This window comes from Macrobrachium rosenbergii, chromosome 4, assembly GCF_040412425.1.
Source record: "Macrobrachium rosenbergii isolate ZJJX-2024 chromosome 4, ASM4041242v1, whole genome shotgun sequence".
Taxonomy (NCBI): Eukaryota; Metazoa; Arthropoda; class Malacostraca; order Decapoda; family Palaemonidae; genus Macrobrachium; species Macrobrachium rosenbergii.
The window spans coordinates 38,054,099-38,079,095 of NC_089744.1; the positions used below are offsets into that span (position 1 = coordinate 38,054,099).

At 37.9% G+C, this 24,997-nt stretch overlaps 1 protein-coding gene and 1 long non-coding RNA gene across 4 annotated transcripts in view; both read right to left on the minus strand.

The window, feature by feature from the left end:
* LOC136832800 (uncharacterized) overlaps nt 1-10,711 on the minus strand; it is a 22,969-nt gene extending 12,258 nt beyond the window's left edge. For both annotated transcript variants that reach the window (XR_010851322.1, XR_010851320.1), the window contains exon 1: nt 10,417-10,711. This is a non-coding gene — a long non-coding RNA (uncharacterized lncRNA). The remainder of the gene's footprint in view (nt 1-10,416) is intronic.
* A 454-nt stretch (nt 10,712-11,165) lies between these two features.
* Nucleotides 11,166-24,997, minus strand: part of LOC136832809 (protein slit-like) — a 920,733-nt gene continuing 906,901 nt past the window's right edge. For both annotated transcript variants that reach the window (XM_067094397.1, XM_067094407.1), the window contains 10 exons: nt 24,751-24,967; nt 24,190-24,499; nt 23,876-24,074; nt 23,475-23,712; nt 23,056-23,279; nt 22,719-22,895; nt 21,452-21,565; nt 18,392-18,505; nt 16,882-18,221; nt 11,166-14,679 (listed from right to left, as the gene is read on the minus strand). In XM_067094397.1, the coding sequence (XP_066950498.1) occupies nt 17,989-18,221; nt 18,392-18,505; nt 21,452-21,565; nt 22,719-22,895; nt 23,056-23,279; nt 23,475-23,712; nt 23,876-24,074; nt 24,190-24,499; nt 24,751-24,967 (1,826 nt within the window). In that variant the 3' untranslated portion in view covers nt 11,166-14,679; nt 16,882-17,988. The remainder of the gene's footprint in view (nt 14,680-16,881; nt 18,222-18,391; nt 18,506-21,451; nt 21,566-22,718; nt 22,896-23,055; nt 23,280-23,474; nt 23,713-23,875; nt 24,075-24,189; nt 24,500-24,750; nt 24,968-24,997) is intronic.

Sequence of the window (24,997 nt, forward strand, 5' to 3'; positions counted from 1 at the left end):
AAAATATATATATATTCTGCAACATGGCTGTATTGGAAACAAATGTCCATATATTGCAATTTTGCATACTTGTCAATCGCTTTGCAACAGACTGCATTTAATGTGGCTTGAAGAAGTCTGATTGATCCCCAAAAATTACCCAAGGCCTCCGAGAGTGAGCAAAGATGTGTATGAGCAAGGGAAGTTCCTTTATTTTATAACGTCACGTTAAAAATCGAAACACTTTTTATTAACACAAAGCAAAATGAAAAAAAATGAATAAAGAACATGCAGTGTGAATTTCATACATACTCCTACCAACAAAAGGGTGCAATTGCATTGCACAGTGAAACAACATTCCAAAATAGTACACAAAATAAATGAATGACCTTTATCAGAAAATATCAAGATAAGCATATTAATTTGAGTCTGCACACCACTTGAGCATTTTGTTTTTGCAAGCAGTGGTAGCAACTCACATAGGACGAGCCCCCATATCAGACACATCAGCTACTTACTCAGGTAAATCAGAATTGGAACTGACAGAGTAAAATTTCAAAGATTACTTCCCTTACCCTACGGGTTCCGTAACATCATCTGATGCATTATTCATATCACCCTTTTCAACACGTCTGTGTTTATGGGTTAGAGAAAGCTCCATGGGATACAAATGATTGACAGAGTGATGAACTATAGCATCATAACCTCTCTTGAGTTTTACGTCTTACTTTGTTATCATGACCTGCGACAAGCTCTAAATCACGACCCAGTAACAAATAAGACCTAATTTTATTGAGCATTTTGACAAACAGGACATCAGCAGCACTGATTTCATTCTCCAGATCTCTTTGATGGGGCGATCTTTGCAGTTTTCTTTCAAACCTGGGAGATATTTCTCATACCACAGTTCTCTAAAGTAGTAAAGAACTCTCATCACTAGCATATAAGGTTGATATCAAAGATTCCCTTGAGGGAGGAGGTTGATTCCACAAGTGGTATTCTGTATGCCTTAACAACAAATGGGAATTAGCATTGCATTTGACAAAACAACTGGTAGTTATTGCTTTAAATTATTTTCAGATGAACGTTACAATTAAAGGTGTAGAGTCAATCGCTGCTTGAAGATAACCAATGACTTAACAGTTCGAAGAACATTAGTTTATACCTGCCAATTGTCTCATAAAGCTTACTCTTGACAGTTCTGACAAGTCTCTACTTGGTCGCGCCTACTCAGGCAGAGTACATCAAAATTTTGATTGTTGAATGCTATAACTTTGGAAATATTCCTCCAATTCATCACAAACCAAACGTTTGCTTTAAGAAGTGACAACCAGTTTCAAATGACGCAGCACTGTCACTACAGATATGCACTGGTATACAATTACTAAACAAACCACCAAAAGGCTAACAGAAAAAAAAAAAAAAAAAAAACTGTGTTAACATTAGTGACCGGTTCCATGTGCATGGCCCTAAATTTAAAGACGTAAATATTAAACGGTACATCACATTTTCATCCTTCTTTGGCCAACAGATGACCTGTCAAGTCTGTTCCAGTATGTTGAAAAAGTTTAACACAAGTGACTCAGTCATATGGGCAAATTTGTCATTACACTACCTGTGATAATACTCCACAGTCAATCCAGTTAACCTATGAATCTTAGCAAGCAGTACCAGGTTTCAGTATACAATAGGCATATTTTAACGTTTTCCCAGCTCCACCCCTTGAACGTACAATGTCATTGTTGTCCAAAAACGGGTCTAAATTGTCGTTACATAAGAGGGGTTCTTGCCATCCAAACTTTCTACGTACTTTGACTCGTTAGCAAAACTGACCTTCCGCATTTCCTTTATTAAATACAACCTGGGACAATAATCAGGATCTCCATTTGATTACTTAGCAAAGACACTGATTGCCTTGATATTATTACTAGTAACCCTGAAAAGCTAACTGAGATTGTAAGAGCCCCGACGCTGTCTCTTCCAAACACGTGTGTGTTCGTGTGTTCGTCGATCGTCATCATCGGAGTCGACAGGACAAAACAGGAGCGTCTCGTTTTCTTTCTCTACAGGAACGCGATTTCAACCATACAATATTTCAGTCTTTCTCCCTAAGCATTGTTGTCTTAACGTATGTACAATCACCACTACTTGCATTGCCATGCAAGCATTCTAATCATGTACTCATAATGTTCCAACGAATCTTCTGTATCAAACTGTGTGTATGTTTCTGTTTTGTGAAGACGCCAAAGGTCTCTCCATTTCACATTTATTATGCTATTGCATTGTATCCATTAATCTGTCTTGAATCTCATGCAATTGGCCATATGTAGAATTTCCTGACCCTTCCACTGATGTATGTTTCATCACCATATGTTAATCATGTCTCTTGATATCGCCATCTGTTTGTCTGCCGACAAACACAGATGTCTGAACCTTTTATGTCCGTTTTACCTGTCTGTGTGTAGACGCTACATTACCGCTCGCACGCGTCAATAACATCTTCCAAGATTCTGTAACACGGCTCCAGATAATCTGGAAAATGAAAGGACTAACTCAAACGCAACAACACCAGCAACAACTACCCCAGCGACAACCACACCAGCAACAACTACCCCACCGACAACCACAACAACAACTACTACCCCTCCGACAACAGCACCAGCAACAACCACCTCTCAGACAACTACATCAGCAACAACCACCCCTACAACAATCATACCAGCAACAACTACCTCACCAACAATCCCAACAGCAAGCCCTCCTACAAGACCTCCACAGCAACACACACACAATGCTACACAACAACCCCAACAACAAACTGCACCCACACACCAGCCTAAGCAACACAGACAGCAACACAAAACTCTATCACCACCACCCCCCATAAACAAACGAGACCCCAGACTCAAACATAGACACCAAGACGCACGCGTTGACACACAGACTCCATCCACAAATCCCACTCCTTTCTCCACCTACAACACCCCAGTCACAAAAACACCCCTACTTCCAAACCCTACTCCTTTCTCCACCATAAACAACCCATCCAGAAAAACACCCCTACTTACCCACCCGCCCACCCCTACCACCGCACCTTCATCCTCACTTCCTACCCACAGCACCCCAGAATCCCCCTCCAAAAGAAATACAGTCACCATCACTCGTGAGGAATTTAGACGAGAGGTAGCCAGAATTGTGGAAGCAGTTATAGCACAACTCTTCCCAGAAGTGGACTACACAGCAACACTGAGGAACACAGTTGCAGCTCTGTTATAAATCAATATGGCTGAACAAAATACAAATAACAGGGACAACCAAAACTACAGGGACACACTACAGAACGATCTCAAAATCCTTCAATGGAACATAAACAGTGCCAACACAAAATATGCCCTCCTGCAATCACAAGTGCTATCAGAAGGGCATGATGTCATCCTCCTACAAGAGACTCTAGTAAGAGAAACGGCCACATTCACATTCCAGGGATATACAGTGTACAAAACCCCACACACAAATGAAAACAGAGGGCTAATCACTCTTATCAAAGCAACAATCCCTCTGAACAAACAAGAAATATAGACTGTGGTCAAGGGATAGAAACTCTAAGTGTCCTTATAAGACTAGCAAATACCTCCCTTATTGTGCACAACATATACAAAGGCCGAACAAAACCTTTGAAGGAGAAGACCTGTTCAGTGCAGCCACAAGTGAAAACACCTTCTTCGCGGGAGATTTTAATGCCCATCACCCGTGTCTACACTCACAGCAACATACAAATGCAGCAGGCAGGCACATAAATCTGCTAATGGAAGAATTTCCTGAAGTGAAGCTGCTAAATGACATCAATGAAGCAACACACCTCCAAGGCGGAAGGCTAGATTTGAGCTTCATATCGAAGAATCTACAGGAAAACTGCACATGGAAATTGCACCCAATATTAGCCAGCGATCACTTTGCAACAGAAACTAACATAAGGATACCAAAATACCTCCACCACCACCTCCTCCAGCAGGTTGGAGACCAGATCTGGCCAACTGGTTAGTATTTGAAAACCATATGACCAGTTGGGCAACACAGTACATACAAGACCCAGCCCAAAACATGAACCAACTGCAAGAGGACTTTGAGAAGAGCCTACACAGTGCAGCAAATGCTTCCATGCCAAAGAGAACCTTTGGTACAAACAAAACCCCCACAAAGACAGCTGGTACTACAACTCAAGAATAAAGGAAATGAATTCGAGAGTTAACAGAACAAGGAAGCTCTTCAGGCGACAACCCACAGATGAACTACATGCGGTCTTAAGGGATGTCATGAATCATGCAACCCAAACAGCCAGAGAAGTAAAGCGGGAAACCTGGCTGATGTGGTGCTCACAGACGACCCGTCAAACCCCAATAGCGAAAATATGGTGGTGGTTCAACAAGGTATCAGGAAAGACCAGACCACCACAAGCACATCATCCCGACCCACAGGCAGAAGCAAACAGACTTGCGCAACATTTTGCTGACAGGACCAAAACGGCACATCTGCCACCTGCCACAAGGGAAAAGCAGGTGACATTAGATCCAGGGAGATGGCTAGTTATCAACACAGCGTGCAATGAGCCTGACGTCACTGACACCCCATTCACAATGAATGAGCTTAACAAAGCCCTCCAAAAAGGAAAAAACACAGCTCCAGGATCAGACATGATCACATACAGCATGCTGAAAAATATGGGCACAGCAGCCAAGGAAGTACATCTGCACATAATCAACAGAACATACACTGAGCAAGTCAGACCCACACAATGGAATCAACAAAACACGCAACCAATTCCCAAACCCAAGGAACCAAACTCCTACAGGCCCATTTCTCTCATCAGCTGCACAGAAAAGACTGCAGAGAGAATGGTACTAAACAGACTTGTATGGAAAACAGGACCACTACATCATCGCCTATATGGTTACAAAGAAGGAATAGGCACACAAGAATGCCTAGCAGATGTAATGGCAACAATAAACAACAGAAAATCCATTGTAGTCTTTCTCGATTTAGAAAAAGCCTACGAACTAGCCAGTGCCGCCGTCATCCTTGCTACCTTGGTGGACAAAAGAGTTAAGGGTAACCTGTTAGCATGGGTCAAAGGATACATGCAAAACAGACAAGCCAGAGTCACCTTCCAAGGTGCAAGCTCAGATTTTCTCAACTTAGAAAATGGAACACCACAGGGAGGAATACTTAGTCCCTTCCTCTTCAATGTACTAATGGAAAATGTAGCCACAATCACCCTACCAGAGGGAGTGGAAATTTTCATATATGCAGACGATGTGTGCTTAGTGAGCACACACAGGTACAGATCCTACCAAAATATGCAAAATGCAATAACACAAATTGAAAATAGCTGTACAGAGCTTGGTCTAAAAATCAATACAGCAAAAACCAAAGCAATGGCAATTAAACATGACTTAAACCCAAATGAAATACAACTCATGGGTGAACCCATCGAATGGGTAGAAAACTTTTTGTACCTAGGTGCAAATATCAACAAACAACTCTCCCCATGCAAAGAAATAGAAACACTTAAGCAAAAAATCAAATGCAGGCAAAATGCTATGAGAAGAATCACCTCTCTAAAACAAGGAGCAGTATACCATGCCCTCAGAACCTTCTACATACAGACAATAAGGTCAACTGTGGAGTACGCAGCACCTGTCCTTACTTGCCTCAAAAACACAGAAAAAAAGCTTGAAGTAATCCAAAACAATGCCTTAAGACTCATCACAGGTGCACCCATGTGGACTAACTTGTGTGTCTTGAGAAACGAAACAAACTTACAATCTCTAACACACAGAATAGATCAGAGAAACACATCCATACTGCTAAAAACCTTGAAAGGTAGCAGAAACTGCCCACTCAAGAGAGAAATCAAGAAAAACATTGAGCTTCATGAGGAATTAGACCCCCCCAAGACATATGCTGGCAACCTCCTAGCAGCCTTAAGGAGAGTAGGGATGCAAAATCAAGCAGCCGCAATCAAGGAAGACACGCCAATCGCAGAGTACAGAGAACGAGCACCCTGGGAGCCTGAACTGTTCAAGATAAACTTTACAGTCCTCCCTGCAAGCAAAGAAGCATGCACTGCTCAACAGCTAAGGCTTGCAGCCCAAGAGGCAATCAGGAAAACTGCAGCCACAAATGAATATTTTACAGATGGATCAGTAGATCTCAGCATCCCAGCAGCAGCAGCAGGAGTCCACTCAACAACCCTCAAAGGATGCTGGAGGCTCTCTGACAATGCCTCCACTCTACAAACTGAACTGATTGCCATTGCAAAAAGCTCTAGAAGACTCTCAGCATAGGCAAGGAAACACAACAATTCATACTGACTCAAAAGGAGCACTACAAGCTATAACAAAAGGAAAAGCAAAGGAAAACATCAGACTTCTATCAAGCATATGGGCAATTGCAAGCCTCCACCAAAACAGGAACAGGGAAATAACATTAAACTGGATTCCGAGCCATGTGGGAATCCAAGGAAATGAAGAAGCAGATTCTCTAGCAAAAAGTGGGTTGCTACACACCAACGTTAGTATCAAAATCAGCCCCTCACTCACACAACTGAAAAACAAGGCAGCAGCACACTGCCAACTACAGGAAGAAAGCAAAGTCAGAAGAGCTGTTTTCGGTGGTTCAAAAACCGCCAAGTGGTACATAGACACTGTAAACCTAAAACCACACAATATAACCAAAGACATGTCACGGGCCCTAGCAGTCATAATCCATCGGCTAAGGCTAGGATACCTGTGCACATGGCAAAGAATAGTAGACAATCCTCACCCATGCAAGTACTGTGAAACAATCCCAGAAGAACCCCTGGAACACTACCTTTTTGACTGTACAGAAACAGAACAGCTAAGAACAAGTTATGAAGGTAATGAAAGAACAGCTACCCAGATAACAAAGCACATACTGACAAACATCCATGAATTTGCAGGCTTCCTATGCTCCTACCCACCACCAAGATAACTCAAGAATCCATACCTTAAACCACCCACCCTCCTTCCCTATTCTTAAACCAGACTCAACAGACTCGACCCAGACAACAAATAAAAATCCATACCATTCATCTCTAAATACTGACTTTAGAAATCACCCCTCCCCTATCATTCCATCCATCACAATCAACACTCAACAAATACACAAAACACATACAGACACAAGAATTAGGACCGGACAAGGAATATGGCTTTGGATCACCACCAACTAGCATACTAGCTACCTGTGCCTACTACTCAATTCTTCTTTTTCCATCTGTTGGCCTCTCCCACTAGCCAACACTCACTGCTATCGTACTTTTATCCTCATCTGATGGGTACCTTAGGGTTCAAAGAGGTTGCAACCTTGCCTGTTAAACCTTTTCATTTCAAATTTTCACCCCCACCAAAATCACTTTCATGTATCATAATAAAGTTTTCATTAACCTACCATCTCACAGACTCATCATCAACATATAGTTACGGGCTGCTCTAGAAGCAAGAGCCCGTGCTGGCACAAGGCCAGCTAAATCTAAAACAACATACATTTATCTCAGTAAGGAACAACCAATAAACCAGTTAACACCCAGCCAGTATGTCGCTCATAACCCAGTCCTTACACTGGTGACCCCGAGTGACTCAAGGACCCGGCCGACCCAAGATGACGACCCACGCCTGATAGACCCTTCGCCGCCTCGCTGTTTCCCGCCGTTCCTGAGTTCTCAGTATTAGTCCGACCCTCCGAGATGACCCACTCCACCACCGAGCCCTGGATACCTCCTCCAGGAAACCTGAAGCCGCCCCGCACTCGTACTGGACGAGCTGACCAACGAAGGACCAGCCACGTCATCTTTCAGCCTGCTGCCGCCCTCTCGAGCTGGCTACCAAGGATCAGCCGCCGTCATCCTTCAGCCCTCGAGCCGGCCACCGAAGGATCATCCGACGTCACCCTTCAACCAGCTCCCGTCCTCCTCGAGCTCCTGCTGGCCGGTGCCGCCCCTTCAGCCTCCTACCCGCCCCTAGCCCAAGCCCTTCGAGCCAACTACAATTGTCGCCAAGACAATTTCCGCATCGATGCCTCGCTTGTGGGGGGAACATTGTAAGAGCCCGTCGCCCCGACGCCGTCTCTTCCAAACAATCAGACGTTACACACGTCTTGGGGGAGAGTACTTGTAAGAGCCCCGACGCTGTCTCTTCCAAACACGTGTGTGTTCGTGTGTTCGTCGATCGTCATCATCGGAGTCGACAGGACAAAACAGGAGCGTCTCGTTTTCTTTTCTACAGGAACGCGATTTCAACCATACAATATTTCAGTCTTTCTCCTAAGCATTGTTGTCTTAACGTATGTACAATCACCACTACTTGCATTGCCATGCAAGCATTCTAATCATGTACTCATAATGTTCCAACGAATCTTCTGTATCAAACTGTGTGTATGTTTCTGTTTGTGAAGACGCCAAAGGTCTCTCCATTTCACATTTATTATGCTATTGCATTGTATCCATTAATCTGTCTTGAATCTCATGCAATTGGCCATATGTAGAATTTCCTGACCCTTCCACTGATGTATGTTTCATCACCATATGTTAATCATGTCTCTTGATATCGCCATCTGTTTGTCTGCCGACAAACACAGATGTCTGAACCTTTTATGTACGTTTTACCTGTCTGTGTGTAGACGCTACATTACCGCTCGCACGCGTCAATAACATCTTCCAAGATTCTGTACATTTATCTCAGTAAGGAACAACCAATAAACCAGTTAACACCCAGCCAGTATGTCGCTCATAACCCAGTCCTTACAAGATCAGCATATTCCTGAACATCAACCATACATCGTTGGTCAACAGTGACGGGGAAAGATGCAGATACAGTACTCCTGCAGGTTGAGTTTGCCGCCTACACACAACAGACAGACAGCTCATATTACTTTCTGGCTATAAACTTTGAAAAACTAAAAGCCATTCTGGGCCGTTAAACCAAAGGGGAAGTTGTCTGATGAATTCAGCATAAGAAAGTCCTCTCGTGACGCAAGGTCGCAAGGATTATCTCCGCTCTTGACTTATTTGAAGCCGAGATAAGACGGTTATCTACTAGGTTCTGCTTGAGCACTGAAATAACTTTGATGCAATTGCAAGTGAAAATATTCTTGGTAGGGAGAGTTAGCAAGTAGCCACTGTAACACCCGAGATTCAACAGCAATTGTACACTCTGAAATTGGACTGAAGAAGAACAGTCTAAGACCACGTGTAAGCATTTCAGAGCCCAATACACCCCTAACAGTTCCAGGTTTCATAGCATCTTAGGCTTGATAGCAGCAACTCGAGATTTTGAAAACATTAACCGTGAACTGCCACTGCAGGCATAAATGGCAAGGCCACAACTTGATTTGGAAGCATCACAAAGGATGCACATTGAGTTGCCTAAACTTTCATCGACACGATTAAGGAAAGGGTAAAGACGATAATTACAAGAAGTCAAAAAAGTGTTTACTTCTTTCTTTTTGTAATTTTAATACAATTTCGTCCCAAGGGGGTTTTAAACCACACAATTCTCTCATGAGTAGTTTCCCTTTGTAGTAATGGACAAGAAAAGACCAAGAAACACCATGGTTATTACTAAGGACAACACACAAGTTCATACGGCTCAAAAGGAGGCAAAACATAGGCATATTACAAAGAGAAAAATGCAAAAGTTCTGCAAAAAATACAAACAGGAAAACTTCAGCAGTCAGAAAATTACTATTCAGCAGCAGCTGCAGCAAAAATGCTCCTGAAAGACCATATATGCGATGGTCTAGACTACAATATAACCTAATTCTTGACGAAAAACCAGGAATTCGGTTTACATCAAAGAGCCTTAAATAATTCACAATTAGGCCTGGAGGTAAACGTAACAAAGCCTTGGCCCCAGGCGGCATCAGCTAAACAGAACACTGAAAGTCTGCAGTAATGAACCTATCTTAATGGAGCCTACGTCTGAAAAGGTCTTCTTGCTAATGGCAAGTAATTAATTTACAGTCCAACAAAAAGTATGTTCATTCTAACTAGGACCCACAACAGAAACAAGCATAAGCTATTACTAACAACGAACGAGTGACCAACATTAAAACAATAAGAGACTGAGACGGCATAACAGACGCAACTTCGAATAAGAGTAGGCTAGGATGTGAGAAACTTTACTTTCACGTGTAAATAACGTTTTAAACAAAGGAAAATGTATATTTAAGAAGTAAACAGTATACATACATTGAGCCTTTATCCGAGACGGCTGTACGAAAGTTTAAAGATTTCTAGCATGCACAAGATTTGTGCAAAGTTAAAGAGATAAGTCACCTCGCACGAATGACAATATCTAACAAACAATGTGCGAGGCTAATGTGCTCTCCTCAAATGTAGAAATAAGTATCTCAACTAACCTTACATGCAACACTGTAGTTCGTCAGACTTGTTGTTTTCCAGGTCTCCTTGCGTCCCGAGGTCCCTTGTAAGCCATTTTTAACTCCTTGTTGGCTTGATAGGGCACTTCTCTTGTATCATTTATTAGTTTGCTGATGAATTTTGTGTTGAATAAACGATCTTCTTACATTAAGCAATTCTTGATTTATCGTATTTCTTGAAAATTGTATTTGACTTGCCTATCCTTTGTTTGAATTCTAGATGAACTACGATACGGATGTAAAACTTCCAAGACAGTTACAAGACAGCCACCAGTTTGCGAACTGCGAAGAAATGTATGAAAAAGGGTGTTTCTTTGTTTTGTGACGTCACGTTCAGACTTGAAGCAACTTTAAGAGGAGAATAAATGCATATTCGTTAAATGCTTCGCACTAGTTTGCATTTACTTTTTTTGCTTGACTCTTGAAAAAACAGTCATGCATTCATTACTCACGAAGCCAGGTAAGTATCATTTGAAAGGTGTCTTGTCACGTATTAAGTAGGTAAGGATAATTCTGGTCATTTTTTTGTAAGCTTAAAAATGCTACCGTTTTGAACATTTTCTAAATACGTTTATGATGAATAATTTAGTTTGATTTCTCCACTGAAAAACTGCATTCGAAATTTTAGTGGTTGTCCACCTCTGGACAGGGCAAAAGGCAGATGCAAATCTATTTACCAAATAAGCTTGTTTTTCTTGTAAGATAAAGGAGACAATAAAACGAAAAAAACTGGTTGTTTCTATTTTATTACACAGATAATGAACACACCTAAGTTTGACACATCTCGTAATCACTGTATAGGGTCCACTGTGAGCTATGGCACAACATGCACTTTCGTATTTAATTTTTTTTCTGTTTTGTTCTGAATGGTTGACTGCAGGAACCATTCTCCTTTGAACATAAAAATAAACCTCTATGCATATAACATCCATTATCTACATATATTGTACAAATACTTGATATCCTTAAAGATGTATGAAAAATTAATTATACAGATTATTTTTACAGTTCTTAATCAAATAAAAAATTCATATTCTAGCCTAATCTATATACTGTATATATTCTTTTTTTTTATTAAACATAGGATAAATTGACACCTATGGGCAAAACCGAAACTCTAAAAATGTACATCCATAATAAAATACAAACTAAAAAAATTTAGTACGAACATTCATCAAGAATACATATGATTAAATTATGCAGCCACCTCTTTACGATATGAACTAGTGAAACTTTACTGAACATGGGATAAAATTTTACCATTACAAGCGACATTGCGTTTACAAGCAACAATTCCGTGTGCAGGTTTCATAAAAGGAGCTAAAAGAAAATTATAGCACATGTAACCAATGTGATGACATTTTTCTTATCGATTTCTTAATCTTAAATCATAATCCCTGGCACAATCTTAATCCGTACTGAAATTTTGTCTGTAATTTGCATTTAAATATTTAATAAATAACATGAAACCAGAAACTCATAATGCACATTTGTGTGGCTGAAATGCTTTCATCACTTTTAAACAAGGCTTATTTCTTGTATTATAAATTGAAAATTTACATAATTAAAGCTAAGATTCACATTCAAAGTATACGATGACACTGCTACAATAAAATATAACGGAAATAAAAGTCACGAATCTCACAATACTCTTGACAATGTGAGGGGCTTCAGCCTATCAACTGTTTAGTTTCAAATAAATCAATATACTGTAATAAGAGGGCCTAAGCCTACTAACCGTAACATAAGAAAACCATTCATCAACCTTAAAATTCATATAGAGAATTGAGATTCTAATGTTTCACAATGAGAAGTTTGATTTAGAATTTGTAGCTCTCAAGGTCCCTATATGTGGATGATCATTAGGATGTCACCATAGAGCACTACAACACTGAGTTTGAAATGAATCACACTGATGGCGATGTCACTATCATGGAACTCATGTTTCTGTATGCACTATAATCTACCATTGTTTAATTTACTAAAGGCCTGAAGGGATTACAAGTTTTATAGTAGATTTAAATGGATCATAAAAACTTTTTTTAAGAAATACTGTACATGACAGCTACTGTAATCTAGCATAAGTAATTTACATGCAACTTACAGAGTATCCCTTGCAATGATTAATCCCTTTTTCCAAATAGTGATATTTTCCTTGAAATTCAAATGTCTCCTGTATTAAGCAAGAAAATGTACATCAAACATAAATAAAAGAGATTACAAAACACCAATTTTCATTTTTGAAAAGTAAATGATTATATATTTATTCCTATTGCTTTAACAAGATGGGATCAGTCTTATTTTCCTCAGCAGAACCACCTCCAAGGAAAGTAAAAGAATTCACACATACAGGTCTAGAAAATATGTATCCAGGCAGCATTTCAACCAAATACTTTCCAAGATTCTGAAGAGATGAAATCCAGTGCTTCTAAAAATGGTTATAACCTATTTTCTGCCAAAATACAAAAATGGCTGAACATTTTGACATTTTCCATTATCTCTTCTGTACATGGACAACCTCAATAGGAGTTGCAATTAAAGATAAAGATAATAAAAACTTCTTTAAAAAGTGCAATACAGTATATCCATGAAAAAGGTAAAAATAATAAGTTAGAACTTTATGGTCATCCTCATTTTCAGAATCGCCAGAAATATGGATTTTACATACAAACAAAATACTGGGTCAAACAGCAATGAAAGAAATTATGACTTCTGTCAGTGGTTGTCAACTTATGTTTTTTTTTCTTTTAGTGACTGAAATACCTAGAGGCCCAGGAATCTATTTTTGACAAAAATTAAAAATCATATCCGCGATGTTCAAATTTCCAGGTTTCCTTTCACACAAGTAATAATGAATATTTGATGATGTCAATGCTTCTACATTTCAATCTTGTTAATAAAATAAATGAACCAATTTATTTTTAAATAAACCTCAAATGCAGGTACTTGAGATATACTGTACAATACTTTCTACCATTTGATGGACTGTAGTCTTCTTATAAGGAGATACCGAGCGGAATATTTTGAAACTAAGATGACAAAGTAAATCAAATAATGACTGTACGTCTTTCCTTGACAACGTATACAAAATATTACTCCTAGGAGGATGGTATTCACTGAGTTATATATGTTCCCTGATTTGGTGAGGACCAATGACGCATGACCACAATTTTCTTAAAATGCAAATTTATATCGAAACATATCATAGTTACTCAGCCAATAGGATAAATTTTTGTTTCAAAATAGTAAAATAATAAAGATGGAAGGTGCTTCACAAAGATAATTTGTAGGATAATTACAAGTTATGATGTAAAGATTTTGTTCTAACCCTATCATATAATAAGTCAGCTTAATATATTTTAAGAATTATAGAAATATAATAAACCTTTTAACTGTAATTATATAATCCCTAAAAGAGACATAATTTTTACAATTCATACATAACACACATAGCTATTAAACATTTCTGGACAGAACAAACTGGTAATAGCTAGCTAGGTAGCTTAGGATGTATTCATGAAATCATCATCGTCAGTAAGATCATAGTATTACACAATGTATATATAGAGCTATAAAAAGCCTCAAGAAGACATTCTATTCCTGATCATTTCCAATAATTGGACATTGTTTAAAAAAATCATGGTTTCAGTAGTACAGTGGTAACTCGAATTCAGCTGGAAAAGGTTTAAGTCATCCAGTGCTGGGAGCTCTTACATGCCTGGACAGCAAAAACCAAGGGGGTTTTCTCAGAAATAACATCTCAGTTATTTAAAAAAATAAAAATATCTTTTCTCCAGGAACACTGATCCCAAAAGTTTGGCTTTCACTACACTCTGAAGCTCCAAGATTTCAATGTAAAAGGTCAAGAACGACGGGCAATCATGGTTGATATTAAAGTCACTGTAGCACTGTGCGTGTACTGTACTCTAAAAGTCAACAAACTATTTCAGTTATTATTTCAGAGATAACTCCCTTATTATCTGTAGACTAGACCATCTCCTGTATAACAGTTATATTTGAGTTATCACCAATCTACTGTACAAAATTTCTAAACATATCTACTCCAGGACTTCTGCATGACTGGAGGCAACATGGAGGGCTGTAATTAGTTACTCCTGGAAGGAGGATGATTGGAAATTCAAAGATATTGCTGCTACAAACACGCACGTAGGTAGGGAGAGACAATTTTTCTCGTGATTCCCATCTCTGATGAAGATGAAGGTAATTGCCTTGGTCATGTACCTGAAATAAAATACTGAATTAGGTAATGTCAAAAAAGCTACATATATTGAATTACAAATACAGTACACCCTATCCCAAACTAAATGCAATGACTTCACATCATATACACATTTATTTTAATAAAAAAACAAATTTTCCTTTCTATTTGCCATTCCTTTGAAATGATAATCTTTCTTTCAAAGCCCCTTTATTTTCCTTATACTTCTACAGTAAGGTTGATGGCATATGTGGTACAGTACTGACACTCACTGAAGCATCTTTAATGACAAAACGAAAAAAAGTTTGAAACTTTACTGTCGTCAGTTTTAATCTGAAATCAGCACTTTTAAATACCTTTAAAATATTAATATGATGTGTCTGAAAACTAACGAATACATTCATTAATCTGTCTTGAGTCAATCAAACAGACATCTTTGTGAGACGTTGAAAACTGTACATAAGAAACAAACCACAGTATTGTTTTTCCTGTGCCCAACCCTATAACTGCAGACAGGAACAGGCATCTTTAGAGTTATTTTTAGAATGTGTTGGAAGCCTTTTACACTATTTCACAGAAAATATGAGAGATCCACGGAAATATTTCTTCCTTACAAGCACCTGACACTAAGTGATCTTTCAAAGGTTATTCTATAAGACAAGGTACTTTCATTAAGAAGTCCATCAGAGTTACTTTAAGGATATTTACATTACAGTCATAGAATCTTATTCAATTAGAACTTTATAATCTTCTTTCTGTTCCTGGTATTATGCATTTTTCAGAGTTCCCTTGTTTTTCGAACTTCATTCCGGCAATTTGTTATTCTTTGTAAAGACGTGGTTTGGAGATGCGGTGATCTATGTCTGTATAGTGTTGCACTAAAATTCTGTGAAGATGAAGACTCTTTCAATTGTAAGGGCATTAGGAAAAATCAAGGAAAGGAGGGCGAGTGGGAATCAAGGGGAGAAATATACGGATGGAATAAGGAGAGCGACTGGAGGAGGGAAAATAGCCAACGAACTGATGCAAATGACAAGAAATAGAAGACTTAAGGTCCGTGATTGCCAACATCCTGGGGGACATGTCACACTGAGGAGGACACCACAGTTTCTTTTTCCTCGTGACTGATACATGAGGCATTTGACGTCTGATATTAATGGAGGCCTAGTGCTGACTGTGACAATTGTGATATCTATCTGTAATGTCTAATACATCCAGTGATATAATTGCTGCTGTTAATGTCCATCCTAGCTTTTCCAAAAATTTCTGACATGCTTGAGTCTTACCAAGACTATTCTGAGTTGTCCAGTGATGGTGTTTTGTATTTTGTATTTAACATGTCACCATATAGAGTCTTAATTGTCAATCTGCCATATAGAGTCTTAATTGTCAATCTGTTGGCCTTACTGTTACTGGTTGTTTTGTTTTGCCATCAGTCACAATTCTGCTGATAAGGTCGATCAGTCTGGTGTCAATACCTATGATATCCCTAAATCCTTGATTTTATCATTCCTTCAGTGAGTAGGACTTAAAACACTTGACACATCATATTTGTACTTATTCATCCTATCTATCGTAGTCTCGAATGCCGTAACACCATACATCCTTTTACCGTCTAGTTTTGGCTACAAATAAGCTCAAGAAGGTTGCAGGTATTCTTGCAATACTAAAAGTGCTGCTGGTCTCCTTAATCAAGAAAATATACAGGAAACTGAGTCTACATGGATACACATTGGAGAATGGGACCTATCATCTCCAATGTACCATCCAACTGAAAAGGGGAAACTGTAGCTAATCAACAGTACTGATGTCATTTCTATCAACATAACTCTAAGATACGATTACAGTAACGATACTACAGTATTCATATTGGTTGGTTTATAGATTTTATACACACTGACCTTCATAAAGGTCCACTGACAATTGGCAAACACACGCACAAAACTTAAACAAATATTTCAGTTCATTATAGTATCTGGAGAATCTGAAAACAGAGATTTAAAAGTTCAAAAGATAATGGTAGTGACATATCAGCATTTGATTCTGCTGATGACCCTAACAAAGCTAAGTTGGAGAAAAGTGTTTTTTATCCGCAAGCAGGTAGCAGACATCAACTTATGAGAACTCACTAACTTATTATTTTTTGTAGTTTAAACATCCAGAAAAAAAATTTTGTATTGTGTACCACTATACTAACACATGAACAAACGTTCAATTATACTTACCAGCATGACATATATTGGTATGGATGAAAACCTTGGATGGTATTAGTAATTCAGCTTGGATGACTTCATTCCTTCTACTGAATTCACAGTAAACTTATGCAGTGCAAGACTATGCTGCATGTTCGGAAGTTTAAGGTGAGCAGCATTTTGTTGGCATGATTCCATTTGACTCGATTACATTGTCTCAAAATGAATTCCAGTTCTATGATGTCATTATCTGGAGAAATCTACACTTCTGTGCATCAGACATAGTTGTCTGGTTTTAAAATGACCTCCTTGGTACTTGCAAGGAGTGGCAAACTGACAAGTTCTTTTGTCACAAATTAGGAACCTAGCATAGGAACACAGTACATGTGTGTTCTTTATGTTCTATATGTTTATCTTTCTAACAGTTATTTTTATTAATTTTTTAAAAGAAAGAAGTTATTACAATACAGGTGTATTAAATCCAATTGTTATTTGCAAAGAGACAGGCTGGCAAAATACCAAGTGCCTTTGCCATAAAGATTTTCCAAATTTGTATCAAATTTTCACACTCTGACATTATATTTAATCAATGCACTGAGAGTAATCTTACGTTTTTCATTGTACATTACGAGTTGGGATACAAATTTTATAAGAAAATTTGAATGTTTCGAAAGAGGTATTTTATCCAGCAAACAGCATCATAAAACCATCGCACTGGTCGACTTTCACGTGTCAGTCTGTGTTATAGGATATAGTATTGTATATATAAAGCTTATACTATCTTAATTAAGACATCATTGAACATATAATTATAACTATATACATAGATATTTCCACTGCACGTAAAGCTTGAAACTGAGTATGTAAATGCTACAGTATAAATATGCTTATGCACCCACTACTCTCACAGTTCTACGATTTACTTATTAACCTTTTTATTCCTACACACTTTTGTTCCCAGGTGGAACTTGCACATTCCACAGCTATTTCTTTACCCGCACTGTAAGTACTCTATAAATATAGTGTGTAAATGTATACTTTTGAGGTATGCATTTATGTGATTGAAACCATTTTTAGTTGATTATCTAAACTGACAGTTCACTTCAAATCATCCACCAAAACACAACTCTCTCTTAGTCTTTAGATTTCGTCGCAGTGCCTAGAACACTTGCACTTCCTTATGATGTCTACATCCTTTATATATTTCGTTCCATCGTTACAAATCATTGCCACTCGTTTTTTCCGATACCGCTTGGGCTGGCAACAATCTTTCCCGCAGGAACCACTGCACGTGTACTGTCGCACGGGACGGCGTGACCGGCAACCATAGTCGTAAACGTAAGCCTTTGCGGGCTCTTTTCGGCATGATGGAGCTGAATAAATAAATAAATAAATAAAAAAATGGCACTTTATACTACTAATAACGCTGCAATTCACATATTGCAATCACTTTACTGAAATATCTCATGAAGAATGTTTTTTCAATAATGGTATAATGAGCTCTTATTTTATCATCAACCAGAGGGACAGTTCAATTACTCACCCTGGTTGCACAATTTGCCTGTCCACCCACTCTGACACTTGCAGCGATACCCGCCATGTCGCCGAGGACGACAGGTACCATTCACGCATTCATGGGAGGTGCACACTGCCTGATCTGTGAGATAGTTCCAAAATTAATATGTTATTCTCAAATGTCATCACTGAAATCAATGCATGTGTGTAGTGTATTCAGTTTTCATTATAAGGCATGAAGAAAGCATTAAAATGAAAGTGGATGTGTTGGGTGGAAGTGATTCATGGATGTTTTTAGATAGCAAACCGTGTACAGCAGTGCCATTATAGTATTCGCGAACGATATTGTAACCTTGAAAAAGCAATATAACGCTTTTTTTTGGAATAGTAAATTTATATAATATATAAACTCACATGTACGTACATACATTTTATTATATATATAATAGACATATACACACACACATATATATATATATATATATATATATATATATATATATATATATATATATATATATATATATATATATATATATATCTCTCTCTAAATAATAGCTTTAAAGCTTTGTGAAGCAAAGGACCTCTAGGGAATTTTGCCTCCTGTCTTTTCGCTAAATTATCTTCCACAAACCTCCAGCATCCATTTTCATAGATCTCATTCAAGGATGTCTGGGTCTTCCAACTCTCCTGGTGCCCTCAGAGCCAAACGGACACTAACACTTTATATATATATATATATATATATATATATATATATATATATATATATATATATATATATATATATATATATATATATATATATATATATATATATATATACACAGTATATATATGTATGTATGTATGTATGTATGCATATGTATATATATATATATATATATATATATATATATATATATATATATATATATATATATATATATATATATATATATATATATCAGGCTACAAATAACCTATTAGTAACAAATCCACACTAACCTGGGAATAGCTTGCACACAAAGGAAATTGTGTGCAACACTTTCTGGGTTAGTACAAATGCCAAAATGTGATAGTCGATCTATTTACTTATTCATCTTGATGGTTGAATAAATAAATCAACTGCCTTCAATGCATAAACAAAAAAAAGGGCATACTTTCAAATCATAGGGTAGATAGTCTTAAGTAAAATTCCCTTTTTGTGTGTGTAAATTCTTTATAAATTGGTTATTTGTAGTTTAGTGTTTGAAAATATAAAAAAAAGGCATGTGTAAAATTAGTGGATGATATACCTTTTTCTTCAAGGAAATTTCGTTTACTGCTATGCAGAGAACACAACATAATTTTGACTGCTACTGATGTCCAATTCAGCCATAGGACACAAACAATCCTCTGTAACACCAGTACCAGCCACTGTAATAACGTTTGCCAGTCACATGTTATGTATCTGCTAAAAGTAACTTCAGTGATGTATGAGCGTGTCCAATTCTACTTGTATGTCTTTTGTGGGGAGGGGACTCCTAAAAACTCCCCAGCTTCACTTCCGAAACCAGGTTTAGCTTCCATATTCGGCGGCCTTTTACAGCCATGTGCCCATACATCACTTGCGCCGCCAACATGCAGTCTTCAAACAACGTGAGTAACAAATACAAGTAGTTGCCATTCGGCCCGCAGACCGTATTAAAAAGGGACCAGAGCCCGCTAGCACTCTGGACATTCGCAATTCTTCAATAAAAAATGTGCCAGCAGCATTCAGTTCAGTTCTAAAGAGTCGTCCTAAATGTAGTATTTAAGCAGAACGGAGAGGACAGCAGCTTATTGACAAAGGTCCAAGATACACCGGTGCAAAAATAGTAGTCATGGATGAGACAGGAAAGTTGTGATTAAACTAAGATGAGCAGTGTAAGGCAAGATTTCTCGCACATGTAGCAGGTAAACTATTCCACTTAAAGGCACGAATTTCTCCTTAGTTACTGTGTAAATAAACTATCCATAATTATGTAAAATAATCGATGCAATTCATAGAGCAAATTACTTCTCAAACGAAGACTACGCCAGCCCATCAAGAGATACTTAAAAGGAAGGATGCTATGTACTTCCTAGCCACAAATATTAATAACTCTGAAAGTTTATTTTCTCAAATTCTTGAACAGTACTGGGAAAGTTAGAAGTATTAAACAAGAAATACAATACACAGTAGTATTAGAGGTGTGAGACAAACAAAATCAAGCAAGATTAAGCGAGGATAAGAATGTCTCTCTGAGAACGGATAGTAAGGAAAAATGGAGGCATCTGCACGAAAATAGACAGTACAGGGTACTAGAAATAAAGGAAATATGAAGTGTAGTACCATCAATTACTGCAAAAACCGAACAGCAAAAAGGTGCCCTAAATTCAGTTTGCATTAACGAGTGAGGTAAACATGAGAGAGTGAATAAGCTGACTTATTGTTAATCTTTGATGTTTACTTCTCAAGTAAAATGATTTTCAAAAAATTCTAAATGTCTTTACAAGATGACAGATAACAAAAGAAAGAAATGTCTTATAAAGACCACTCCACTCCACTGTCACACTCTATTAAGATTAAATGAAAACTGGGTTGTCAGATGGAAGGGGAAACCTGAAATACAGTACATGCTATCGCCTGAAATAATGACTGCAACGGTGCATGAGTGCTCTGTGATGTGTAGGCGTGAAGTGTTTCACAGTGATGTTTAGCAATACTAAGAAAGAAAGTGTACCTGCAACTTTTGCAACACAAGCAGCTAGCAAAAATCAACTACGTAAAATTCTAACTTTGTTTATTTTTACAGAATCTGTTTACAGATGGGTGCCAGGATATTATTTTTCTAGACTAAAAATACAATCTACAGAGGAAAACTGTAACTGCTTTACTGTTGCAAATGATGCTGTAAAACTCACCCATCATAAGTGTTTCATTGGTATTGAAAGTTTGGTTGACCTCAATTAGACCTGTAACATCGGATTAACAGCATGGTCAATTTTCATGAGATACTGTATTTACTTATGGACAACAATTTGATGTTATACAGAACAATCGAGCATGAAACCCTTGTAGTATGTAGGCATTAGCACTATTTACCTTGATTACAAAACCTTCCAGTCCAACCCTTATTGCACTTGCATCTGTACCCACCACGCCTTCTTGAACGACATGTTCCATTCTCACACTTGTGAGCATCGCAGGCGTCTTGTTCTGAAATGTGTTTTTAATTATGTAATGAAATGTGTATATCACAGCATGCTACCTTAGGGCAACTGGAAACTTAGTACGATTTCATGCAACCACCACCACATCAATGCATGACTAATATTCCATCTTTTTTGTGACAAAGATGAATAAGAAATTAATAATTTGACATAGATGTGATTAAAAAATATTGAAACCTGTTGCCTGAGATTAAATTACGAGTGATCATGTTGAATACTTATTTGTTGCATGCTATTTTTCTTAAGCTTATTCATGATTATTTACTAATTGCAGCATAAAATAGCTACTTATTTCAGTGATTTAACTCACGCACTATACATCAAGATACCTGTACAACGTTACCAAACCCGGAGGATTAAGAGGGAATATTAGACAGAATGTATGTTAAGTATAAACCTGATCAAGGGTCTCACAATATTAAAGGGTGCAGTATGCTATAGAGGTAACTGTAACTTACTCTAACTGACACTCCTTGAAATATCTAACTAGAAGATAGCGTGCTTTAGAAAGCTGAAGTGTGTTCTTTCGTATGCCACATAACTTCCCTTTACCAAGAAGTAATAAAGCTTTGAAAGTGCATAAAGAAATTGTATCATCACTTTAAGAATAACTGTCAATGTATAAGTTCTTAGTTCTTGGCATAATACTGTTTAGAGTTCAAGTTCAAAAAGATTTTCTAAAGTATAGTTATTCAGCATAGCTGACTATTAGTTCCAAATTTCTAAAAGGTTGTACTGTATATCTAAAACACAGTGCACAATTATGGTACTGCGTTCAGCATAGAGGAGAAATTAAATGTTAATAGTTGTGGTTTGAAGTACAACACACTTTACTGTATAAAGCGTGGCACTTAAAACAGCATTTCACTTATAATCCCGTTTTATTTTCATTTCTGTAAATATCCAAATTGTACATAAACCTTGAAATATTTCAAATTATTCAAATACCACTAAATTCTGGTTTCATTTTTGAAAGGATAGACCTAATCTCCAGATTTTCTCTAGTCAGCAGGTCTAAAAACTCTAGATCACAGATTTCATACATCAATAGTACCTGAATAAAAGGCAATTAAAAAGCCAATGTCAACACTAAACATATATGTACCGTAGCATTCATTCATACAGTGGTTTTTGCCTACCTTTTGTGATTTGTGGTTTCATGACAGTGGCCGGGGGTTGTGCAACACTATGGCTCGGTCGAGGGGCCCCTTGATCTTTCTGTTCAGCATCTCCACATCCAGGTAAAACTTTGTTCTGTTTTTCACTGTCCGCGAGATCTTGAACGCGCCCATTAATTTGTACTTGGCTCATGCATCCTGTCAGGTCAACCACACAAATATGAAAAAGGAATAACAATGGATGTGCAATACTTTATAACACTGGAATTTGTGAAATATTGTAAAACTTGAAAAAAATCCATGAGCATCCCTAGCATATTTACAAAATTTAAAATTTAAAAAGAAGAAAATGACTTGCCTCTGAAGCTTGAGGAATTCCTCAAGTGCCACTGAGCTTGCGCATGTTTGGCTATTTCTGGAGGGACACCCCCCAGGAACAATGGTGTATCTGACTCCAGGTATTCTTGGTCTCCAGCATTGATCATTGATCGGGCAACGCCACCATCCACTCGCAGTGTGAAATTCTGCCTTTCGGAGAGTAGTTCAACAGTGTGCTCGGATTCATCGCTGACTAACTCATAGCTGTTAAATGAGAACATGAATGAATAAGTTCTTTGTCATCTAAATCTTTCACATTCAAGATTAGTATATTCAGATTCTACAAAAATATAACACTAATTTAATTCCCAGGATAATAAGGAGTATAGTAAATTAGAAATAAGTAATTTAGTTACTCCAAAAACGATGAAGCTCTTTTTTCAAAAGAATATTTCTTACCTAAACATTGTAGATGCAGGATGATTGCCAACGTCATAGCTAATACGAAGCCGTCCTTTAAACACTTCAACTGCCAAGTGTTGTCTATCTTTTCCGTGATAGACTAACACACCATTAGCACTTTTTGTTGTAAAGCTAATGGTTATGTTAATTGAAGGCTTCAGAGGGGGTGTAATTAGTTGCACGAAGCTGCCTGAATCTATGAAGTTTACCGCTGTCATATGTTGACAATATTTACCTGAATACATCACACGGAGTATTATACACTGTTGATATATGCTGGTATGTATCATAAGTATAAAAACAAATATAATGAATAACCTACGCAAAGTTATGAAATATGTTCTTATTCTGATAAAGCAGGTTATGAATGTCTCCTGAACTATTCTCTGCATCCTTACCAGAGTATCCCGGTGAACATTTACAAACGTATTCCATTTCTCCTCGTGGGACGACGCAGACTCCGTGACGACAATCATGTTGCAGACACGGCTCTGTCTGTAAGAGAACTGAAGGTCCCAGTTCACAATACCGACCACTCCAATCCCCAGAACATTTGCACTCGTAGTCCCCAATACCATCTACGCACTGGCCTCCATTCTGTGAACAGAGTGATATAAGTGATTAAGTTATTAATTATGCACTATAAAGAACAGTAACACACCAACCGACTGGACTATAACAACAGTAAGCATCACCATACATTAAACATTACCTGACACATATTATTGAGACAGTCATCCAGATTTTCTGTGCAATTGCTTCCTGACCACCCAACGCTGCACTGACATTCATATCCAGTTCCATGGTCGATGCAACTGGCGCCATTCTTGCATGGATTAAATTCTTTGGAGCAAAAGGCAATCTTCTTCTCGCAGTATTCACCAGTGTAGCCTGGTAGACAAGTGCAAGAGTAGGAACTAATCCCATCAACGCAAGCAGCTCCATTCTCGCACTTATTGCTAGAACAATCGTCAATGTTGATTTCGCATCGTCCACCCTCAAAACCGTTGGGGCAGTGGCATCTGTGCAAAATGAAAATTACAGTATATACATTACCATTCTTAACAAAACACATTTAATTCTTACTTTTCTAGTGTTGATAAAATTCTGTAGTTTTCCCAGAAAACACAACTTATTGCACACTAATGACAAAGTATACAGACTATCTGATTTATCAAAACGCATACAAATTTCATGTTTACAGTTTAGATGAAAGAGTTTTTTTTTTTTTTCAGGAAAACGCAACTAATTGACTATTACAGGAATGACTTACGCATATCTTCCAGTTTCGAAAACTTTACATGTCCCTCCATTATCACACGGGTTGCCATAGCAAGCATCAATCTTGTACTGGCATTCTAGCCCGTGAAAACCTGGCGGACAAAGGCATTCATATTCCTGGCCTGGACCGGACCTGCAAGTTCCACCATTCTGGCATGGTCGAGTGTAACACAGATCACACTTTGCTAATACTTCGTCCGGAACCCTCTCTGATAAGAAGGAAAGAAAGAGATTCAATT